This window comes from Podarcis raffonei, chromosome 2 (genome assembly GCF_027172205.1).
Source record: "Podarcis raffonei isolate rPodRaf1 chromosome 2, rPodRaf1.pri, whole genome shotgun sequence".
Classification (NCBI taxonomy): domain Eukaryota; kingdom Metazoa; phylum Chordata; class Lepidosauria; order Squamata; family Lacertidae; genus Podarcis; species Podarcis raffonei.
In genome coordinates, this window is record NC_070603.1 from 71,120,069 (window position 1) to 71,137,385 (window position 17,317).

Here is a 17,317-nt window from a genome sequence, read left to right on the forward strand (position 1 = left end):
GGAAATGACGTTTTTAATTAAGGCGCGGGAGGAAAACAAGGAAAAAGCCCCCCCTCCTGTTTTTTTTAAAGCTTCCGACAGTGCGACTGCCCCTTTTGAGGGGCGGGGCTAATAAGTGCTCGCACCCCTCCCGGAGCGCGCGGCTAAAGGGGGAATGGGTGCTGCAAAAGGCGAAGCCCTCCTGCATCGCGGCTGCACTCTTAGAATTAGAAAGGGATAGTGCATGTGTAATCGGACTTTTTATTACATTTAGTTCTAGAAAAAGCTGCCTTGAACATGGGCGTAGCCAGGATTTATGTTGGGGGGTGGGAAGAGCCTCAATTGAGTATTTTTATTGAGTTATTTGCCCCCTGCCCCCCCTTGGCTACGCCTATGGTCTTGAGTCCCGTCAGGGCGAAAGGCGGGGTATTAAAAATATACGTAATAATCTAAATTGACAGAGGCAATTAGAGATCAATCCAAACATAAATTTCAAGAAGAATGGGGAAAATATAGTGAGTATCTGAAAAAACTGCATTCAGATTAATACCTGGACTTGTCTTGACTAATTTCCGCAAAACAAATTATGGTGTAAGAATGTAAGATAAAGAGCAAAATAGAGAAGAGGAATTGAGAAAGAAACAGTTTACTAAGTATACAACCGGACCTGTCCTGTGTTGAGGATGAAGGAAGTCAAATAGAAATGAATAAGAATTAGGGATGTACAGTATCTGTAACATCTGCTTTGCATTTGTAGTTGTAGTATCTTGTGTTTGTTTTGTGAGTGTTGTCTGTGTTGGTGTCAGTATAATAGATCATATATATATAGTTGTTTAGTCATGTCCGACTCTTTGGACCCCATGGACCAGACTCCATGAACAAAGACAACAGGCATATCTATCTATCTATCTATCTATCTATCTATCTATCTATCAATATGAACTTTTTGTACAAGGATTTTGTACAAGGATTGGGGAAATCTTACAGAAGTCATAAGATTTGATGACATGATGCCCATTATACACACGAGGTTGCTTCTGGCTACAGGCTATTTATTTCCTTACCTGCCAGGGAATTCAGACGCTCCTCCTGCCACACCAAGCTTCTTCAGAGCGAGTGGCCGGACATCCATAGTCCTGGATGGGTGGAGTCACAGACCATTACGGCTGCTATATTCAATATGGGATGAAGCTTATATGCAGTTTTGCCTAAAGGATGCAATTCTTATATGGAAGTGATAATCGAAAATGGGCTGAACAGGGGATGAGCTGGAAAACCTGCAATGATTGCCATTTCTACAGAGCTATTAAAAAGTGTAGGAATAATGTCCTGTCTTGAATCCAGTGTCTACTGTTGCTTGAGGGGACTATTATTTTTTGAAGTTACAACTCTCAGAATTAATAAAATAGGATGTATTGCAAATTAAGTGTGCACAGAATTGGACCCTTGCATCCTAACCATGGTTATTTGGAAACAGTTCATGGGTTGCGTCTAATGTTAGAGCAGACTCCTTGAAATTAACAGATTTGACAGTTTGAGTGCATTAATTCCAGTGGTTCTTATTCAAAGTAGAATTGGATACAAATCCATGGTGGTATTTGTTTCTATTTGGGTAAGTATGCTTAGGATTGCATCTGTGCAATTCTAAGCATGCTTGGTTAGAAGTACCACTAAATACAGTGAGTGGAATTCAGTGCTAGGTGGGGTATCTGTGTATAGAACACGGTTTTCCTGCAATGAGACTTCCCCAAATCTGTCTTGGAGGTGTTGGGGAGGAGGGGAAAGGCCTGTTGTACAAGGTGACCTCGTTCAATGCATATGACAATTTAGTTGAATCCAGTGTAATGAGATTTACTTCCTAGGTAATGTTTCAGATTGGACCCCTTGAATGCTGTGTTTCTAACTTCTGACTAAGCATTCCTTGGGTCAGGCAAGCTGCATGTTGAACAACAGCAAAACAATATAAAATATATGTTATTGAGGAAATGCAGTTATTTATCATCCTTCTTTCGTCGTCTTCTTTAACCCCGCATGAAGACGTTTCCACACCCAACCTCCCAGATTTGCCTAAGCCAGTTTTCGGCACATTTCCCTTCAGATTTGAGAATGGCTCTGGGGGCTTTTAACTGTGTGTATTTTGGTGCTTTCTTTTTCGCTGCAATTTCCCCAGTGGAGCAGCACCTCAAGTTGTAAATGAATCCAGGGACTGCTGGCGCTGTTGCTTATTTTCAAAGCATGGAAACAGTAAGTTCACATCCCATCTGTGTCATATCTAATAACAACAATGTACAAATCTTAGGAAAATCCACAGTTTGACATAGCAGGGTTTTTCACAGAATAACTCATTGTACAATTTCTATAATAAGACTCCCTTGTTGGGCTTTGCTAAACAGAAATAATATGGTATCTAGAAACAAAGGCAAAACAATTTGGTGGGTTGAAGCTGGTGAAGACATTTCTGTGGGAATTAAAAATTCAACACCATTTGTGCTTCATTAAATGCAACTGCAGGCTGTCACACATTGCGTAAAGGTCTTAAACTTGTCATTTTGGTTGTGAAACCTGGAAAAGAAAACTTTTCTGGTGATATTTGACACTGTGAATGGATTATTTCCAGCCTTCTGTTTTGTGCAGAACAAAGAGATTGACTTAGCTTTGTAGAGATATATAAAATATTTACTAGCTTACACAACTGTATGCAGCTGGATGACATGACGGGTCTGGCAACACTTGCATAATTGGTTGGGATAGATGTGACATGTATTGTTCAGAGGGCTTTTGAGCCTCCTGTTATATAGAATACAGTGGTACCTCAGGTTAAGTACTTAATTCGTTCCGAAGGTCCGTTCTTAACCTGAAACTGTTCTTAACCCGAATCACCTCTTGTTGCTGCTGCGCCGCCGGAGCCTGATTTCTGTTCTTATCCTGAAGCAAAGTTCTTAACCTGATGCACTATTTCTGGGTTAGTGGAGTGTGTAACCTGAAGCATATGTAACCCGAGGTACCACTGTAGTTTTAAATGCACCTGTACCACCTTTTGAAAATCAGTTAAGAACCAGGTATGAAGGTGGATTTACAGTTGCATTTATACCGTCTTCTATTTCCTGCGTCACCTGAGAACAGATGTATTCTGCCTTGAAATATATAACCTTCCAGCCCTCCATTCCCCCCCATACAGTTGTACATATTTGGGAATAACCTTTTCATATTTTAAGCTTCCCTACTTGCATTGAAATGTCTCTTTTGTCACCATTGAGAACATCAAAAAGCCTTGCTGAATCAGATGAGGCCCATTAGTCCAGTATTATGTTTCGTCCAATGGCCCAAGAGATGCTTCAAAGAATTCCACAGGCATGGCAGAAACTAAAGATAGCAGCCCTTCTTCGGTGTATGTCCCTCTGTTACTGATCGTCAGAGGCATGTTGCTTCTGTGGTTCCAAAAAGTACAATGGCTAATAGTTGTTGGTAGATTTATCATTCACGAATTGGCTAAATCCCCTTTGAAAGCTGCCTAAGACAGTGACCATCCAATTATTGTGCCAGCAAATTCCATAAATTAATTGCATGCTTGTGAAATATTTTTTATTTTGTGTATTATGAGTCTAATTGCATGACTCCATGTTCTAGTGTTATGAGTGAAAGAAAAATCTTCATTTTCCCCCATGCAATGTATTTTATGACTCTGTCATGCCTACCTTTCATCATATTTTCTAAGCTCATGGTGGCATTGCAGTTGAGTAGTCACAGGGCTGCATGCACGAGCATTTGGGGAACTTAACTGGGGTAATGTTTTCTGCATTTGCTGGTTTGGTGGTATTTAAAACAAAGCATAACTTTTTATGTGCATTAACTGAAGTTGGGTATGATTCCCAAGTGATCATTAAAGTGCTTCAAAATGCTTGTGTGTTTCTGACCTCAGCTTTACCATGATAGCTTGTTCCACTTTCCTGTCATCTCTAATCTGGAAAACCATTTTCTCCTGCAAATTGTAACAGAATTCCCTAGCAGAGGTTCTGCTAAGGATACATTTCTGGGGAGGGTATGTGGTGGGACATGAAATTGCATCTCCTTGTTCCTCTTGCAGTGCCACGAGCTAGTATACAAATACGGAGGCAAGAAAGCTGTTGTAAATTGTAAAGCACAAAATGACAAGATTCTGGTTGCTGCTATTAGTTGACTGGTTGGGCTTCCTGATCTAGTAACTACTGCCGGAAGGCCATAGGTTCCCCAAACATGCCATAAATGAGATAAGGAATCAGTGAACATGTGTGTAGTCTCTAGGTGGCCATGTTGTGCATCTTGAGGACACCAGTAAGTTAGGTTTCTTGCTTGAAGAATGCAAGATTGTGCAACAGGACCTCTTCCCCAGGCTGAAACAGGAATTTTATGTAGGGCCTTGACGGTGGGGAGTGGAAGGTGGAAAAGAAAACAAGACATGTCTACTCTAACATATTATACTGGCCTCATATTAGGCTTAATTGACAGGGTTTCCTCCCAGTTCCAAAGCGGAGGGCTTAAATTGGTTTTAAAGCAGGTATAAAATCATGGCATAGTTGTGTCCCCCTTCCTATCTCAGGCCACTTTCCAAATTATATCTATATTGTATAAAGATGGACTAGCATTATTCACAGCCCTGGCATTAGTTGGAAAAAGACAGCCCCTAGCAGGATTGTGTGTACAGTGAAGACACAGAGACAGACAATGCACTAGCAGGTGCTCTCTGTTTACCCTTAGAAGGGACTTTATTTTTTTTTCCCAGTGGTACAGTGCGGCAATTACACAGGAATTTCTGGGTGGTTGTAGTTTAAATAAAACAATTTCATAGACTAAACTCAAACTTACAAACATGCAGCTGCTTGTGAGGGAGGAGAAAGGCTAAGAAATGCTGGAGTCAGTAACTGAGGCAGGCAGGTGGCTGAGAAGGCCTTGAAGTCTACTACGTAGTAGGCTGTTCACAACAAGAGCCAGGCTTCTCTGTGTTCCTTATGTGGGACTGAACCTGGGATATCAAGACCCAGTTATGGGAAATGAGGGTGCTTGTGGTTCATGTGGAGGGTTTGACAGGGGGTCTGCCTTCAACAGGTGTGCGACAGACAGGGAACTCTTCTGTCAGCTTCAAGATGCAGTGATGGATATAGCATAGCTGTATGATTTCAGCATACTATGCTGTTGGTAATGGACCTCCTTTGGGAAAGAAAATGGCAACTTGATTCAAACTTTATGTTGGACACAGCTGAGGTGGGTCTTTCTCTCCCCAAGTGTGTAGAATATGTGGGATTTTACAATAATTAATAGCTGTGCATTAATCTCAAGCTTCTGTGCTAATTGACTTATAACCCAGGTGCTCCTATTTGAGTTGTTGTGCTTAACTTGTGTCAAGTTAATCATTCACAACATTTCTATGCCGCTCCATAAAATAAAGTTATCTGAGCTGCTTACGAGAAGCCAAGGTCCTTTCACACCAAAAGAAACAGCTCCTTCCTAACCTCAGTCTGTCCCAAAGCCATAACTTCTGTTTAAAATAGTTCAATGGTATTTACTTTCAGGTAAGTGAGTATATGATTGACACTTGACCTGGGAGTAGGTTCCACTGAACTCAAGAGAAGGCCTGTACTGCCAATCTAATGCTTAAATGGGCAAAAAATATCTATGAACTTGTAGCAATTTTAGTACTTGCCTGATCTAGAGCATTCTTGTTTATACTAGTCTATATTATATAAAAAAAATACTGAATAGATGAAGTATATTGCACATTTTTGAGTTAGCAAAAACAGGTAAATGCATTCACTTCTAACTCTATGCAGGGGCTTGCCTTGAGAGTAATTCAGAAAAGGGGGTTGCCATGGCGCTGCCCATGAACTCAGTGGCATCCCTGTGGCCTTTCCCTGACATCCATGAAGCCTCAGAGCCCCCCTCCTCACTATTTCCTTTGTCATGAGGTGGTAATAGCGATTAAGGGTACCTTTTTCTCCCTTGAAAAGTACCGTATTTACTCGAGTCTAATGTGCCATCGAATCTAATGTGCACCCCAATTTTCAGAACCTTGAAACCAAAGAAAGTATTTGCCGGCAAATGTAAACGTGCCATCGAATCTGATGCACACCTTAATTTTCGCAATGTGATTTGGCCAAAGAAGGTGAGCATTAGATTTGAGTAAATACGGTACATAAAGTTGAAGGAAGGAGTTGGAAGGGTAACACTCTTTCCCACTTTTCAGTTCTATGTTCTTTTCAGGATTAATTCTTCTTGATCTGATTTTTATCCAGATCCCTTGGAAAAGCTAAGTGCCTCCTTTCTCTCTTTCTGTCTCTTTGAGGAGGGGGAGAGAAGCGATTAGAGAGTTTGGTGCTCACAGTGTTTGCTTAAAGATCCAGATGTGCTTATGGGCAAAAGTTGTTGAGCTCCAATCTAGAATCTTGAGTGAAAAGGGCACAATTTGTATTGGGGTGGTGGTGGGGAATCACTCATCACATGGAGCGGAAAAATCCATGTTGGAAAATAAGAAAAACTTTAGCCGTAGAGAAGGATTTTTGTATTTCACCAGCAGAAATAAACATCTGACTACACCATTTAATCTTCAAAACGGTTGCACACAGGACATATTAGGAGCAGGCCTGCTTTAGGTGACATTTTCAGTTGTGATTAGAGAACTAGAGTGGCCCAGGAGAAGCAAGCCCTCCAAGTACAACAGAACTACTTTGCTTAAAGACAAAGGAGCTGGTGCGAACCACCGCAACAGCAGCACAGCTGCTCTTCTAATAACCTAGTCACAACATGTCATTTTAAAATGAACACGGGCCGCCTCAGGAGCCTGGTGTTTTCGTGCTCTGAAGAGGTGACCACATAATCTATAGGTCTACCTTATAGTGCTGTACATAGGTTGCACATACAGTAGTAGCTTCAAGGCGAGACATGAATGTGCTGACAGAACAGTCCAGAAAGTACATACTTCAAATCATAGATTGCCTTCTGTTTATCATGCGCACGTGACAATCACAAACCATACTAGGGGTGTTGTGTATTAATCTCACACATACCTTGTTTATTTTATGCGCTGCACACATACTAAATACACCCAGTCCGCAGCATTTCCTTTCCCAGAGCCAAGCTTTTCTGCTACTGTGAGGAACCATTTTGGCTGCTCATACCAGCAGCCATATGCAGGCCTCACACTCTCCTTTGGACAAAACACCTGTGGAGAGGGGCTCAGGAACCAACTTGAAGCAGGAATAAAAATTTCTAGTCCTTGACTACTTAGGGGTGTATAGTGGCAGATTAATAGATAGAAACCGGTGAGACTTCTCAACTTGAGGGCTGCTCCTTCTGTGACATAAACCCCTTCTGATCCCAGCAGTCCTTTTTGTTGTTGAAAAATACTACTCTGGAGTTAAGCTTTCAAATATAATCAAGGTGCTAATAGTTCTCTTCCTTTTAAGGAATGTAGCCTATGGCTGTAAGAAGTCTGTGTTTCTAGATCACAAAGCAATTGACAAAAAAATAATAATACTTGCTATCTGTGCCAGAATTTTTTTTTTTTTGGGGGGGGAATCAGGCTTTTGTTTGGGGGTACATATATATAGTTCACATGCAAGCACCAAAATGTAATACGTACAACAGGAGCTACAGTCTTGCTTTCTCCATCAAGGAGTCAGTATCGATTATATTTGAAGGACCCAATCTGGCCTAATATATGCTACTGGCACCCCAGCCCAGCATTCAGTTTCCATGGAAGATGTCCTAAAGTCTTAGGTGTGTATGCCACCTATGGTTAGGGTGTCCTCACGTAGGTAGCAGGAGTCGGCTGGTGCCTTGACTCCATTCATAGGGTTAGACTGAACTGTACTTGAAAAGTCCAAACCCAGATCCAGAATCTGCCCAAATATCTGGATTAAAGAGGAGGCTGTTAGGTGTATTGTATCACACACCATGCAGCGCAGTTGAAATCTTTTCATTATAGCTAATGAAAGTTGTCCTGTCAGACAGGGATGAAAATATGGAATGGCCCATTGGCAGCTTCATGGAGGAATAGCTATACTACGTATTTAAATGTGCCAAACAATCCCATAGTTGCAGGCCATGCAAACCGAACCTAAACTGGAACTGTTATGTTCAGCAGTGGCCTGGCTTTGCAAACAGGAGTCTGCAGCCAAACAGCTGAATGGCGACACAGAGAGAGCATGATTTGAGGAGGAAAAGGCTGGCTGTGGGGCTCACCCCCCACCTGCTGCTTCTCTTCTGCAGCATCCTCTCTCAGTTGGTTTTCTCTTATCTGCAAACAATGTGTTGCAGAAAACACATTTGGGAACCCCATCTGGGTGAAGCAGCTGGGGAATAAAGTAACATACCTCCCCTACTTCTCCCCTTAAAACCACATTCTCTCTGAACACCACTTCAGATATGAAATATTAATCCAGGTTCCTATACCTATCTGTTAAGAACATAGAGTTCTACCTTATGTCTCAGAATATTGATCCATCTAGCTCAATATTGTCTACACTGACTGGCAGTGGTTCTCTAGGGTTTCAGGCCAGGAATAGTTCCTAGTCATACCTGAACTTGCAACCTTCTGCATGCAATGCATGTATTCTACCACTAAGCCTCTGCCACATCCCCCTTGGAGTTGGGTCCAATAACATCCATAGGGTCACAAATTCTCCGTCCTTGTGTTGTTGAATTTTGATTTTATGCCTCCCTACTTGTAAGCCATATTGAACTCATTGGGACTTAACAATAAACATGCATAGGATTGTGCTATTTGTCTGCTTTTATATATGCTATAGCACAGTCCTTTATTACCTGATTTCTCACTTTTGTTCGCAACCTTTCCTTGAAAGAGTTTTGAAACAACTGTTCATAAACATTTTTTGTTTGGCTCTGGTCCTCTTTTATAGCATGCCAACCAAATCCTGTAAGAAATATAGAATTACTAAATTTCCTAGTGTGTAAAGTACGTTTATCTTCACAGTATGTCTGGAAGCAGAGAGACATTTTCATCTCTGTTTTATGGGAGGGGGGATGGCAGTATAGAATGATGACAAAAATGGTGACTGCAATGTTTATTACATAGGCTCAGGAATGCTAGCTATTGGAATAAAGTGTGTATTTCAGGGTGAGGGAGAACATTCTTTCATTTTTACTGAAAGATGAGCTTCTTGCCTACTGCAGATAGGGAAGGAAGCAGATGATCGAGCTGTTAGTGCGCACACACTTTCTGCTGATCCTATTCTACAAGTTGCTTACTACTTTACTCTACCCTCTTGCAACCCTAACTGGCTTTTGAAGTCTATTCCACCTTAAATGCTAGGTTCCCTCCCAGCTGAATGCCTTAAGTAGGGTCAGAGAGGGAATTTGGATAGGTATACAGCTTTTTCACTTTTGCATAATGAGTTACGCCTGCAAAAATCCCCTCTTCTACCCATTAAAGGTACAGAAGCAGATGGTCTTTTCATCTGGTTACTTAACCTTGCAGGAACCTTGCAGTAAAGTTGCAGGAATGTAAATACCTAAACAAGGCTTCTACAGATTCCCACTAAGATAAATCGCCTGCAGAATCCATCTACAGGATTTTGCCACAGTGTAGGATTTCCCCTGTCTGCTCTACAGTGTTGCTCTGGAGATCATTTGCTCATTTGCTTCTTTTGTCACATTGTTTTCCAACAACCACTGTTGATAATTTAGAGGTCTCTCTGCAAGGTTCCCATAACCTACAATAATTAATAATAATAATAATAATAATAATAATAATAATAATAATAAAATAATTCTGCCCTGAGTGCTTAAAATCATAGAATCATGGAGTTGTAAGAGATACAGAGGGTCATCTAATCCAACCCCCTGCGATGCAGGAGTCTCAACATGTTGTCTTGGGATAATGCAGCAAGTGTTAAATCAATCAATCAATCAATCAATCAATCAATCAGCTTCCCACCTGTCTTTTATCTTCCTTGCCCCTGCTTGTTCACAGTTGGCTTGTTTTCCAGATTAGGGTTGTGTCCTGTCCCCAAGGGAAAATTGCTTCTGCACAAATATATGGATAGCTACACCCCAGTTGTGTTGACAGTTCAGTATCGACAGTTCAGTGAAAAGTCAAGCAAATGCACACACACACTCACATGGATTTTGCATTAGCTTTGTTCACACACAACCATATGTTGGACATAGAGGTAAATTGCTACAGAAGATCTTGCCAGCAGCTGAACAGATGAATTCCACATGCATCTCCAATGAGTATGACTAATTTGAGAGCTCTGCCATGACAGTGTGTGGCCCTCTTTATCCTCCAACCTGACCTGGACCTGCGTCCCATTCCCCATACCTCCATGGTATATAACAAACCAGTCGGCTGAAAAGTATGGCTACTGTGTCTGATCTGATTGCTCCAGCTTCTCCCAACCAGCCTCAGGGAGTCAAGTAGCAAGTCAAGTGACCGAGAGAGATTAGTAAGAAAACAAATCGAGAAATGGGACAAAGAAAAGGAAAGCAAAAGAGGAAAAGAGGGAGCAGGGAAGAGAGAGAAAGAGAGAAAGAGAGAGAATTTCATGCAGTGGGCTAGGCCTCTACAACCACTTGTTGTTTACCTGGGCCCAACGGGGTCTCTCTGGACTCTGTCACATAAAAAATAGAAACTCTGCTGGCACCTAGCTGGAGACACATAGAAGTCAGACAAACTGACAGCCACACGCAGAGGGGTTGGTTGGGAAGCCAGGACAGTTGGGGGGGTACCATGCCAGTGACTATTTACAAAGAGAAATACAACAAAGAGAGGTACAGCCCTGCCCTTGCCCTGCTCCCCTCTGACTCAGCCAGTCTCCTCATTCCAGGACTCTGGCGTGGCACTGGGGGCGGCAGTTTCTCCCCCATTACACGTAGTGGGGGCTGCCGGTGTTGTCGCTGGAGTTTCTGCCGTAGTTGCTGGAGCTGTTGATGTCGTTTCCTCTGGGCTTGCTGCTGCTGCTCCTGCAGCAGCAGCAGCTGGCACTGCCATTGTTGTCGCTGGGGCTGCTTCGGCTGTTGTGGCTGAAGCCGTGCTGTCTGCCTCCGCTTTTGCCTGTGGGGCGCTGGTGGTCTCTGTTGGGGAAGCACTGTCTGTCGTGGCAGCGGCAGGAGTTGCTGGTTTCGCTGCATCCGTGTGCTCCGGTGCTCGGAGTCTCTTCATCATTGTGGTCACTCGAACGGCTTTCTGCAGGTTGGCGAGAGAAAGGTGGTCGTTCGTTGTTAACGTGTCATGGCCTCGCAGTTTTATTGCGGGGAGAAGGAATAGGAGCAACACCTACATCCTGCTTCCTTTGCACCCCACCCTCTATAATTCCAAATCTTATGAAACCCTTGGCTTGTGTGTGTGTGTTTACACACACACAAAATTATATATAATAATAGCATGTTCACACTGGAGAATCTCAGCTTTATTTATAAGTGTGCTTTCAGTTCTTGTGACTGCAGACAAAACTTGAGAAGAGACACTGTCTATAATGGCAGCTCAAGGCTAAAGCATGAAAAAGCAAGCAGCTAGGCCCCAAAATGTACTGTGAGCTTTATTTCATTTCATGATGACCGATCCAATTGTATGGCTTCTTGACCATATTACTGAAGGCTAGCAGTATTCAGAAACGGAAGTTAACCAATTTAATTTTTTTTTTGGTCCAAAAAATTTCTGAATTATAGAAAAACTAGAGGTGGTCCCTGAATGTTACTCCTCCCCTGCCTCAAATAAAAAAAAATGTTGGGGCAGGGAATAACATCCAATTTACATTTTAGCTATGGCAATGTTTTCTATGGGAATGTCCCTGAGAAAGGTCAAGTCTTTCTGAGTATTCCAGTTGTATACTTCCCAAAAGCCCCTGTATGTTGCCTCCTGCTTCCCTGCCCAAAGTTTTTTGTTTTTTTTTAAAGTACATTTGGGCAGGAGAAGGCAGAGGTGGTGGTGGGTGGTCTAGTCCTCAGTGAAGAATCCTTTCTCACTGAGAACTAGAAGTAAAAATTCCAGAATATCCAGTGGGAAACTGACTCTTCATGTGCCATTACCATCAAGGAAGAAGAACCTGAGTGGGATACAGAACTTTCCTCATCCAAATCGCTAAAGTTTCTTTTTAAAGATAGATAGAACATTGTATCCGTATATATAAAAGTCATAAGCCATAGAGTTAATAAATATTATTAATAGAGGAACTAAAGGCAAAATTTCATGGAAGATTAAGATGTCAAAGAATAAAAGAGTTTATAAAAAATAATTAAGGTACAGATTAATATTACATGAAAATTAATAATGTAAAATGCAATTAATACAAAGTACTTCTAAAGTATTAAAGTTATTCAAAATATTAACATCTTATCAGTATTTGAGCTAATATAGATTCTTCAGGTTCTACTAATATATTCTTCAACACAACCAGGAGACAAACATATCACTCGCAAAAGTCTACACAATATTCATGAAGTCAACATCTCCTGATCAATATTTTGGTAGTAAGGCCTATTCCAATAGTTAGTAAATTGATTACAACTCTGGCAGGAATTATTAATTGCTTCCTGCCATTCCTTAAGTCTAACGAAGTGCCAGTTTAACTTATGGTAAAATTAGACAAGGTCCATTCATGTAATTAGCATTCACCCCAATGGGTGCATCCCAGTTTCCATGCAAATTGCAGCTGCATCCTGACTGGAACTGCAACAGGGGGCGAAAAGTTATGATGTGGATGGGGCCCATGCCTGCAATTTATTGTTGGAAAGCCATTCAGTTGCTAATTGTGTGACGGGTGTGTTCAAGGCCACTTAGCAAGCTTCATGGCTGAAGTGGGATTTGAGTCTGGGTTTTCCCTTTTGAAATCGTTCTAGCCATCCTCAACACTATAGTTGCTCTGCCACTACTATAAACATAGTGAGGAATGGACAAAGGCATTTCTGTTTCCTACCCGGCTGCAGTGAGGCTAGCCTTAATCCTTTGCATATTTGTGCGGCCTTATGCAAATAAAACCAATGCCCATAAGGGATGACAAAGCAGGGGAGATCTAGAGACAGACTGAGAAGGCCTGGGATGTGTCCCCTCCCTTGAGGCTATCTCAAACTTCCTCAAGTGCAAAAGAGGATTCTTGCTGGCAGCACAAAGTACATGGGACCTTACCTTCCATTTTGCCCTGGCAAAGTTTTTCTCAATCTGAGCACATACTCCGTCCTTTATGTTCTTGTCTGAAGCTGCATTGCCAGAAATCCTGAGAACAGAAAAAATATGACAATGAGTTGTGTCTCTTGGCAATTACCCTTCCTTAGCCTAATTTCCTTCCTTAGCTTTGCTCACGGGCCTGTACTGCTGGGGCTTAAATGGGAAGACAACTTTCCACGCCAACAATTACCATGAATGCTCTGGCCTCTGCTCAAACCAATCTAGATTTCCAGTGCTTATAACATCTGAAACACCTTGTTTCTTCTCCCTTCACCAGCTTCTGCTTATTTTATTCAATAGCAGAAGCTGGCCAACATGGTGCCCTCTAGATGATGTGCTTGGGCTAATATCCCTACCGCCCCGACCATTGGCTGTGGTGGCTGGGACCAGTAGGAGTTGTACCCCAAACACCTGGAGGTTGGCTACCCCTGCTTAGGATTTTCAGTGTCTTTTCTAGGGCGTGAAGACAATTTAAGAGTATAAAGACCTTACACACCTTACCTCTCTGCGTTTCCTCCCATTCTCCTTGGTCCTAAGTCCTTCTTTTGATAGGAAACCCTTATTTTACCAGGAACAGCTATTTGGCACTCACCATTCATGAGAAATAGCCTCCTCTGCTGTAATCCTCTGGTCTTGGTCTACCTCCATTAGACGGGCCACCAAGTCCTTGGCTGGAGAAACAAAGAAGAAAAGGATATAGTGTCTCCTCTCACTACCATTCATCAGATGAAACTGGAAGTCTCCTGTGATTTTTCTTGCCTAATACCTAATTCGGTCCTTTACGAGGGAGGCACGGGGGCACATATCAGCCAAGGAAGAGATCACAGTTACCTGCCCTAGAATGGCACTGACATTTGTTGAGACTTACATGACTGGGAAAATCAGGTAGGAGTTTATTGTTGCAGGGCAGCTGCTAGGTGGAAATGCTGTCGATTGGATAAAGGAACCGTTGGCACTGTATTTCCCTTCATGGTTTGTGGGTGTACCTCCTACAAGTAACAGCATGTGTTTTCCTTCTCTCCAGTATTCATAGAACCTTACCTGCCTGAGAGATGTCATCCCAGTAGGGAGGATCAAACTCATAGTCGCCTGCCAGGATCTTACGGAACAGGTTCTTATCATGGTTTTCATAATCATCCTCATCCATTTCCTCATAGAATGGTGGGTTTCCTGACAACCTGTAGCACAGCGGTAGGAGGGGAAATTAGCTATAGGAAGAAGATCAGCTGCAAGAGATTTATTTATTGAAAGGGTTTATAAGCTGCCTTTTAGGGCAACAAGGTGTCTTCCATATAAAACTTAATAACAACAGACATACTGCTAAAAACAAAATAAAAACATTATGCGATACCAAAAATAAAAACCAAAAAATCACCATAATAAAGAAAAATTAAGAAAGGAATGGAAATGTGTTGAAAAATATATGGTACAAAATCATTTTATTAGAAATCTCTGGATAAGTATAGATTGAACCCATTAAGTTAAGAAGCTGTGTTTTTAATAGATGATTATTCTAATGAACAAAAATGAACACAATATTAGAGGTGTTTTTTTAAGTAACAAGTTGGATATCACACATGTGGGTGAAGGAAGTCACATGGGTATTTGGGTAAAAAGGGAGGTGATTATAGGGTTAGGTATGGGGAATTTGTAGAAATAATATATTATATGTTATGTACAATGTTGAATGTATATGACAATTAACATGTAACGTGAATTAATTTAAAATAAAATAAAGAATTTTTTTTTAATAAAAAAGACCATGTAAAACAAGCTAAGCCTTTTTGTCATTGGCATCCTGTCAGTCTCAAGAGACAATGGAGTGCGCCTACAGGGATGAAATCAAACTGCTGCCTTAAAAACCTTATAAAAACTGCAGGAGACCGCAATGTATTTTATGAAAAAGCCATCTGAAATAGATGAATTTTTAATGTCTGCTTAAAGCCTGCAAATGCACCCCTCAACTTAAAACTCATGGGGCTACTACCAAAAAGGCCCTGTCATGCCTGCAAATCTAACTGATCGCACTGACAGTCATATGAAATGATAGGTGTACAGTTTTGCCACTGAGTGAAGCCTCTGACCATACACAATCTTTTGCCCTTTTGCCGTTGCAAGAGCTGATAATGGTTCTTCTCCTGTAGATAGCTTTTAGTTCCTTCTCTTTAGCCACCAGCCTCCTCATATCCTGTTTTCTAACCCTCCTCCATCTCCCCCCCCCCCCCTGGTCACCAGTAAGATAGGCTGAGGACTCCAGTTTTCTTCATTGCTCCTTACTTACAGAATATACATGATCACACCAATAGCCCAGCAGTCCACAGGCCGTCCATACCGCTGGCGCCCGACCACCTCAGGAGCTGCAAGGACAAGAACAGATGGCAAGTGCTGCTCCCATGAACATATAGGGCAATGAAACACAACTCCAGGACAAAGGATTTCATAAACTTTGCCTTGATCGGAGTGGAAATCAACACTGATAAAATATGACCTGGTGCAGTCATCTTTGGGACTATACTACTTCTGAAAGCAGCTGCAAGGACTGTGTATTTGAACCTATAACAATTCCCTGCAAACAGAACTAGTGCACCCTGACAGACAACATCCCATGTGCTGCAGGTTTAGAGAGGTCGAACTGGGTTGTTGTTGTTTTAATAAGAGATGAAACTGTCCCCAAAGATCTCAGCATTTCAGGAGCATTTAACACCCATGTCATGAGTGAGCCACCCTCACTCCCCTCTCGCTGGGAGTCTCGGGGAATTGCACTAGATGTCTCATCAGACAGCAGTTATGGCTTTGAATGAATGAGTGTCTCTTGTGTGAGAATTGTGGAGAGCAGGAATGTTATTTTTGATGGAATATGAAATTAGCTGTGGCTGGTTCTACCTTTTCCATCATGAAACCTTACAAGCTAATCTCAAAGGCGTGAGTTTCCTGGAGAAATCAGCACCTACTGCATTTCATCTGCCTGCACAAGGCATTTGTGTCTGAGATGGCAAGTCCCTGGTGGACTTTATACTAGATGTGTATAATCCCCCCCCCCCACTGGGTCCTTCCATGAAAACATCATCTGGTTGTGCTGACTGTGCCATCTCTTACCTAGATACTCAGGGGTCCCACAGGGTTCCTTGATGAGCCCATTCTCCAGCTTGGCCAGGTGAAAGTCGCTGATCACAATCTTTGAGTTCTTCAGGCGGTTGTAATACACTAGATTCTCTAGCTGCAGGGACACAGCAGGAAAGGGGCGGGGGAAGAGATGAATGAGAAAGGAATTCCCCCAGCAAAACTGCTGAATGGCTCCCTCCTGCTCACAGTGCTGTGCCACGCAGAGGGCCCTTCCAGATGAGAGCCATCAAGCACTGACCTGTATATTTTAAGGCGCCTAGTTGAAAGCCTTCTTAAACAATCAGCTTTTAGCTTCTTCATTTTGCCTCCCATGTGCTATGTTAAGGTTTTTCCCTTGCTGATTGCTTGATTCTATGAATCACTGCTGCTGTTGTAATTTTTTATGAAATCTTATATTTGAATTCTCTTTTAAGGATAGAATATATACATACATATATATATATATATATATACACACACACACACACACACACACATATACATATACATACATATATACACACACACACACACACACACACACACGTAAAGTATTCTGGGCAAAGCAAGGTATTAGGTATTTAGGATGGGTCTGCTTCTATTTCTGTATATAGAATCATGAATGGGACTTGCCAGGAAGTCACAGAAAACAGTGAGAAAGAATGGAATAGGAAGGGCATCATTATTATATTTGCTTATGTCTGCTTCTTGGAGGAAGCGAGAGCCCATGAGGATGGGATGGATAATTGGCTCAGACGTTTGTGCAGCAAAGGCTAGCAGCAGGATTGACGGACTTGCCTTGAGGTTCCTATGTACAATCTTGAGTGAATGCAGGTATGCCACAGCCTCCAGCACCTGCCTGATGACATTACTGGTGTCACGCTCAGAGTAGTAACCCTGGTCCAAGATCCAATCAAATACCTCTCGGCCAGTAGCCCTGCAGATGAGAGAAGAGAGACATAGTGGCAAGGGAAGACGTGAAATTGTGTAACCTGCAAGGCAAGGGTTGCCACACCATGGACAGAGAAGCACGTTCACCACAATTTTGCTAAACAGGTCATATAAACCATGACTGAAATT

The 17,317-nt window shown here is 42.1% G+C and overlaps 1 protein-coding gene across 2 annotated transcripts in view; it reads right to left on the bottom strand.

Moving 5' to 3' along the window:
- Positions 1-9,020: 9,020 nt before the first annotated feature.
- Positions 9,021-17,317, bottom strand: part of CAMKV (CaM kinase like vesicle associated) — a 59,720-nt gene continuing 51,423 nt past the window's right edge. For both annotated transcript variants that reach the window (XM_053377387.1, XM_053377388.1), the window contains exons 5-11: positions 17,036-17,174; positions 16,232-16,352; positions 15,417-15,492; positions 14,177-14,313; positions 13,728-13,806; positions 13,097-13,184; positions 9,021-11,158 (exon numbers count right to left, since the gene is read on the bottom strand). In XM_053377387.1, coding sequence (XP_053233362.1) covers positions 10,778-11,158; positions 13,097-13,184; positions 13,728-13,806; positions 14,177-14,313; positions 15,417-15,492; positions 16,232-16,352; positions 17,036-17,174 — 1,021 coding nt within the window. In that variant the 3' untranslated portion in view covers positions 9,021-10,777. The remainder of the gene's footprint in view (positions 11,159-13,096; positions 13,185-13,727; positions 13,807-14,176; positions 14,314-15,416; positions 15,493-16,231; positions 16,353-17,035; positions 17,175-17,317) is intronic.